The sequence below is a fragment of the Glandiceps talaboti genome, chromosome 5, assembly GCF_964340395.1.
Source record: "Glandiceps talaboti chromosome 5, keGlaTala1.1, whole genome shotgun sequence".
Classification (NCBI taxonomy): Eukaryota; Metazoa; Hemichordata; class Enteropneusta; family Spengelidae; genus Glandiceps; species Glandiceps talaboti.
In genome coordinates this window covers 134,672-141,803 of record NC_135553.1, presented here as the reverse complement: position 1 = coordinate 141,803, position 7,132 = coordinate 134,672, and the positions used below count along the sequence as shown (strand labels likewise).

The 7,132-nt window shown below is 36.3% G+C and overlaps 1 protein-coding gene across 1 annotated transcript; it reads left to right on the top strand.

The window, feature by feature from the left end:
* The first annotated feature begins 311 nt into the window (after positions 1–311).
* Positions 312–5,267, top strand: LOC144435946 (active regulator of SIRT1-like). Its single transcript, XM_078124586.1, has 4 exons — positions 312–453; positions 1,751–1,924; positions 4,051–4,151; positions 5,077–5,267. Exons 1-4 carry the CDS (start codon positions 396–398, stop codon positions 5,209–5,211), a joined length of 468 nt encoding a protein of 155 aa, XP_077980712.1. The 5' UTR covers positions 312–395; the 3' UTR covers positions 5,212–5,267.
* Positions 5,268–7,132: the final 1,865 nt, after the last annotated feature.

Genomic DNA, 7,132 nt, shown 5'->3' with positions numbered 1-7,132 from the left:
AGAACAAATTACAAACCATATGGGGGCGCACGTCACCCACCTTATATCATTTAAAACTACCCAGGTTTACGGCTTTTAGTTTAAGTGGATTGCGAAACTTGGTACTGACAAATTTGTTTTTCCTGTAATCGAAGTGCTAAAATGACAATTTTTAAAACATTCCCCTCAACAAAATTTATGCCATCCCCAAAAGAATCAATTTACCAAATTTATTTTACATCTCGAAAAGATTGTCAAGTTAGATAATTACTGGTAGCTAAAACAAAGGAGAGTAGGTTAGGTGGCTTTAATTTACTGACGATCGATTGACCGATTACACATGTTGTACACATGAAAAGTGCTAGTGCCAGTGGCCAGTGTGTTAGTACAATCGCAGGGTGAAATTGAAGGAAAAAATGTCTGCGTCGTTGGTCCGTAAAGGGTTGGATCTTTTCAGTGATGATGTGAAAACAGGTAAAACTAACCTTGGAGTAATTATACTGTAAATTGTAATTATTACTCCAAGATCTCACCATGGAAGTATCAGGGAAGTATAACGTGTTCCATGGTCTAACATAGTAACAGTTCAATTACATTGCAATCATTGATGTTGAACCATTTCTATCTCTCCAGAGGTACTCGAATCAATATGTACTGTTTTTTAATGCTCTTATTTACAATACATTAAACAACAAACCATACAGATTGATTCAAGTGCCTATGTCTCTGTCTTTCCGACTGTGTGCGTGTGTGTACGCACGCACGTACGTGTGTGTGTGTATGTACGTATGTATGTATGTATGTATGTATGTATGTATGTATGTATGTATGTATGTATGTATGTATGTATGTATGTATGTGTGTATGTATCTATGTATGTATGTATGTATGTATGTATGTATGTATGTATGATTGCGATTCACTTTGTCCCAATTTCAACTCGTCCCATTTCAACTCACCCCAATTTCAACTCGCCCCATTTTCAACTCGACCCAACAACAGTCATTAACGTTTATAAATCTAAACGAAACATGGACTTAAAGTACGGGGACCAAAATATTTACATGATTTTACCTATGTGGCCAGTTGAAGTGTAGCATTTTGTAGCAGAAAGTGGTGTGGATTTTGGCTGTGTATTCTAGATCTAGAACTAGCACAACCACTTTCCTCAGACATGGAATATCACTTTTCACATTAGGACTTAATGTTAACAACCCAAATAAGAAATAATGATAATAACCAGGGAGAATATTATTGACTTACATGCTTACGACTTCCGCAGGTACGGGTTTAGGAGACGTGTCTCCTCTCCCTAGTTAACGCAACTAAGTATTGTAGTATGTGTTTACAGTGCAAGTGGTACGTCATTAGTGGAATATGAGATACCACAGACCCTCCAAACTGAGTACTACTAGCTTCAATTTCATATATGCACAGGTAAATTATATTGTAAACAGTTGAAAATTGGACGAGTTGAGTGGGACGAGTTGAAATTGGGACAAGTTGATCCGTCACCTGTATGTATGTGTGTGTGTGTGATTGTGTGTGTGTGTGTGTGTGTGTGTGTGTGTGTGTGTGTGTGTGTGTGTGTGTGTGTGTTTGTGCATGTATGTATCAATATCATCTTACTGAATTTTCGAAAGGGACGGGCCTGAAATGGGAGTACGGGTGGTTGTTAGGTTGTGTCACCCATGCATGCAACATGCCCCATTTTAGATTTATATCTACTAAAACTTTTACAAGATCCAAATATATCTTTTGAATGTTACAGATAGCGAAAAAAGTTCAAAGAAAAAGAAGAGCAAACATGGCCCACCAGATAACATGAGGTTGATTAGCACCAACAGAAAAGGAGTAAAGAAACAGTTAAAAAGATTACAAATGAATGAAGGCTTCAAAAAACATAAAACTACAGTGAAGGATAAGAAAACAAAGTCAGCAATTGGTAAGTCAAATAGTCTTACAGCATTTCTGAGATTTGGTTATTTTTCTCAGATTTTATAAATCATTTGCAAATTGCAACTAGTGATAAGACTAGTAAAATATACTCTTTTTTTCTTGGAATTTTGATTTTTGATTGAAATTTTCATATTGTAAGGACAGCAAGAGAACAACTCATCTGTGCAATACAAATGTTGATCGTTTAATGCTTGATTTTTCACTATTGCTCAAATGTTAAGATCATTATTTAGACACATTACTGTCCAAGTCACTCACATTATATTTGCTGTTACATTATCACTTGAGTCAGAGCATCCATATGTTACGATCATTAGACATGTTACTGTCCTAGTCACTTACATGTATTTTACACAGTGTTTTTTAAGGGTGGTAAGTAGGTAAAACTGACCTGAGTTCCTCAGTCATTTTACCAGGGTTCCCACACCAAAATTATATTACAGTGTATGGGAACTATGCCAGTTTTACCAGATTTACCCTTTTTTGTTACCAGGGTTCCCACACCTTAGCATAACACTGTTACATTATCACTTGAGTCAGTGCATCCATAATATGTTACGATCATTAGACACTTTACTGTTCTAGTGACTTTCATGTATTTACATTATCATTTGCGTCATTGCATCCACCTTGTAATCATCACTCCAATAGAATACTTTAGTGGATTGTCACTTATGCCATGGTACTCCACACTATAGGCTGAATTCAGTGTACTGTCACTTATGCCAGGGAACTCCACACTATAGCCTAGTTTTAGTGTATTGTCACTTATGCCTGGGAGCTCCACATTTTAGCCTGGTTTTAGTGTACTGTCACTTATGCCAGGGAACTCCACACTATAGCCTAGTTTTAGTGTATTGTCACTTATGCCTGGGAGCTCCACATTATAGCCTGGTTTCAGTGTACTGTCACTTATGCCAGGGAGCTCCACACTATAGCCTAGTTTCAGTGTACTGTCACTTATGCCTGGGAGCTCCACATTATAGCCTGGTTTCAGTCTACTGTCACTTATGCCAGGGAGCTCCACACTATAGCCTAGTTTCAGTGTACTGTCACTTATGCCTGGGAGCTCCACATTATAGCCTGGTTTCAGTGTACTGTCACTTATGCCTGGGAGCTCCACATTATAGCCTGGTTTCAGTATGCTGTCACTTATGCCAGGGAACTCCACACTATAGCCTAGTTTTAGTGTATTGTCACTTATGCCTGGGAGCTCCACATTATAGCCTGGTTTCAGTGTACTGTCACTTATGCCAGGGAACTCCACACTATAGCCTAGTTTTAGTGTATTGTCACTTATGCCTGGGAGCTCCACATTATAGCCTGGTTTCAGTCTACTGTCACTTATGCCAGGGAGCGCCACACTATAGCCTAGTTTCAGTGTACTGTCACTTATGCCAGGGAGCTCCACATTATAGCCTGGTTTCAGTCTACTGTCACTTATGCCAGGGAGCTCCACACTATAGCCTAGTTTCAGTGTACTGTCACTTATGCCTGGGAGCTCCACATTATAGCCTGGTTTCAGTGTACTGTCACTTATGCCTGGGAGCTCCACATTATAGCCTGGTTTCAGTCTACTGTCACTTATGCCAGGGAGCTCCACACTATAGCCTAGTTTCAGTGTACTGTCACTTATGCCTGGGAGCTCCACTCTTAATATCATGGAATTCATATAATCTTTTGCTTGAAACTGAATACTGTGCAAGACTACATGTACATGCAGTATAGATTTAACCATAGACATTTCCACTGTCTGTGATTTCACAGACAAAAGATGCATGTACCATACTGTACAGGACTGCATACTATAGATTTCACAGACAAAAGATGCATGTACCATACTGTACAGCACTGCATGCATATAATGATGAGACCAGATTCCAAGTCGATAGCTACAACATCTTATGGTAAATTTAGAAATGTAAATTTGCATGTATATGAAAATAAGAAGTTAATATTCTCGAAGACACAGAAATATAAATTTATGATCTGATAATGAAAGGAATGAGCAGTAGCTTGACTTGGTTGAGACAATAAAAAAAATATCTGATTCAGTAGTCTGTACTTTGTTTTATTTTGAAGTGTTTCATGTCATTTTCCCTTTATTTACAGACTCATATTGGAAGTGTGTGCCTGCAGACAATACTGAAGACAATTTGAGGTATATGTTACACCATCCCAGTTCAAGTATGGATTCTCATACGTTTACGCAGGTGAGTATACAAACAATTTACTCTGTAATTTGTCTGTTATTGGTGTCTGATAAATTAGTTTTTGTACATCTTGACTGTTACTGCCAACTTGATCAAATTAAATTCACTATGATTGTTAAAATGTCATTCAGTGATAGACCTTGGCAAACAACAAAACTTTTCTCTGGATATTTAGAAATCTCAAACTTAACACCATTCAATATTCAGTGCTAGTTGATATGCATATTTTGTTATTCCAATTCTGCTTGCCTAATGCTATTTTACAATAAATGCAATCATATCTGTTGTAGACATTTAGGTGGTACACAAAGTTCTGTCACCATACAAAACAGACAAGGAAGAAACAGATCAGCAACAGATCCTCTCCCAGTAGTCTCCAGTAAACATTACTCTATTGCCATAGAAATAACTTTCAAAAGTGTGAATCTGCCCGGGTTCAACATCTTCTTGCATAAATTAACAAACCACCAATAACCATACCATAATAAACAGATAAGATGTTTATTATCATTTTACCGGGATATTGTATTGGTATCGAGAATAAATACAATCCCTACATATAGATTAACATGTTGTTTCCACTTCCAGGTTTCCACTTGTCTCTACATTACTGTAAACAAATAACAAGTATTCCCTTATCAATAAAATTGTTTTGATTTCAATCAACCAAAAATACATGCATTGGAGGCCGTTCTACTGACCATGTTCTGAAAAATTTGAACATACCAACAGTTTACATTACATAGGTTTTGTGTTGACAATCTCAGGCCGGCTTTACATACTCCCTTGTACAACAATTACAGCAGTAGACAATACAATTGAAAAATTGAATGATTGCCTAAACACTGCGTATCATACAATGGTCCGATTCTAAATGTATGGGAATGTGTTCATTGGTTCTTAAACGTTTCTTTTTGTTTTCTAGATTCTCTCCCATCATGATAGTCAGAAAAACAGGAGTAAAGCAGAGCCTGAAATGAAGAAAGAAGACACAACAATCTTTGATGAAGAAGACTTTAATATCTTTGATAAAGAATACACAGTCAGTGTAAAAAGGTGACCAATCCAACATTGCAAGCTGTCATCTCTATTTTCATTTGTCTTTATCATTTCACTATTCGGTTTTTAATAAAATTGACTATAAATGTATTGTTATGAATATTGTCTATTTTATCTTCAAGTTTCAAAAAACTGAATTGCCTCGTCTTTCAGGAAATTAATGTTATGAAAGTTTCAAAATAGTATTCTTAGTATAATTGGATTTATTATATAGCACTTTTGTTTTTGTATAGAAAGACAATAGGTGCATGATTTGTGATAAAGTTTGTAGTCCAGGGAAATCATGGTTTTGACAGATGTAATTAATAATAAAATAAAATAAAATACCTCACCAGACATCCAGTCCCACCTGAAGTATTTACCAAGGTACAATTATACTACCATCAACCTCAGACCACTAAATATTTAGTGGTCTCAGTGAACATCAGCCAAACACATATAAAAAGAAGGGAAAGCACGAAAACACTTAATTTCAAATGAAAACGTTGCAAATAATAAGGGATTTCCAAAGTTTGAAGATACATGTAGCAAAACTTATGTATTTTAGTGTGGGTGCAGGTTGGTATGTATAGATCGCACCCATGACATCAAAGAAACCATGAAATTTAAAGATAATTATAACTAAACTAAGGAGATATGAAATAGAAATCTAGAATATTCCCAGTAAGTTTAAACAATTGTGACATAAATACTACAATGGTTGTGTATAGCAAATATAGTATGTCATCTTCCACTGCAAGGGGGCATGTTTGATGGAGGGTCTATGGATATATAAACTATTCCACATTAAATCAAGATGACAGGATATATGCAGAGATGATATTTTTAAAAAGAAGTATGTATTGATGCAAGACACAGAGACACAATTTTTTTTGTCAGTGCAAATTTTGTACACACGATGTATTAAATTTTATTATCACAGCTGCACTGATTGGTGCAGTCTGTCTTTTGATGCCCATTATTTGTACTCAGTTTCTTACCTATGCAATCAGCAAGAGAAGATATTCTTTTTTCTTGAGATTTGGAAATGGAGACATTGTCGCCAGAATATGAAGCTGTTAATATTATGTCAACATCCCTAGCAAGTGACAGGGAGATGAAATGAAGTCTATTGGGTAATACAATGGATTGAAAACATAACAAAATCATAATCTGTCGTTGGTGGCGTACTTCCATTTGTAGATTAATAAGGATGATGGAAATGAATCATGGTTTCTTTGCACAACTCTTGCAAACACGTCGAGGGAAGTGTTCTTTTATAATTAGACATGTTAGACACTAATCAGCGTATAACAGTCATTTATATAAATATGAGCCGACATTTGTTTGTTATGTGATGCGCTGTTTATAATTTAGATTCCAGTTTTGAAGAAAACACTTTAATTATCGACATTCGCAACAAATCTCTGAGACTAAACGATTCGTCATATCGACCAAGCCTTTGGATGATGACTTTTTGAACACCAGTGTTCCTCTTTGCGAGAAAACATAGAAGTATGTGGCCACGGCATTTTCGTATTCCACGTATTCTCAGGCTAATGAATGGAGCTTACTTAAACTTGGTAATGAGAAATTAACTACCAAAGGTTACACTGTTGTTACATCACCCAATGTAAGAATCAGCAACGGAGACTGGCATCATTTTACTTGGACGTGGTCATCCCTTAAAGGTTATTGGTTACTTTTTAAAGGTGGAATTCTTCTTTCTAGCGGCGCTCATTTTGTCGCTGAGGGACTGATTGAAAAGTTGTATTTACTGTCCCTGGGACGAGGACAGAATAAAGATTTCATAAAGTACTTCATGTTACATGTAAATGTTATGATATGGAGATATCATCTTCCAATATATGGAAACGTGTATTGGAAGAGGATGAAATTTTTCACATGGCAACAGACTGTAGAGTACGGGAGATTCAATGAGG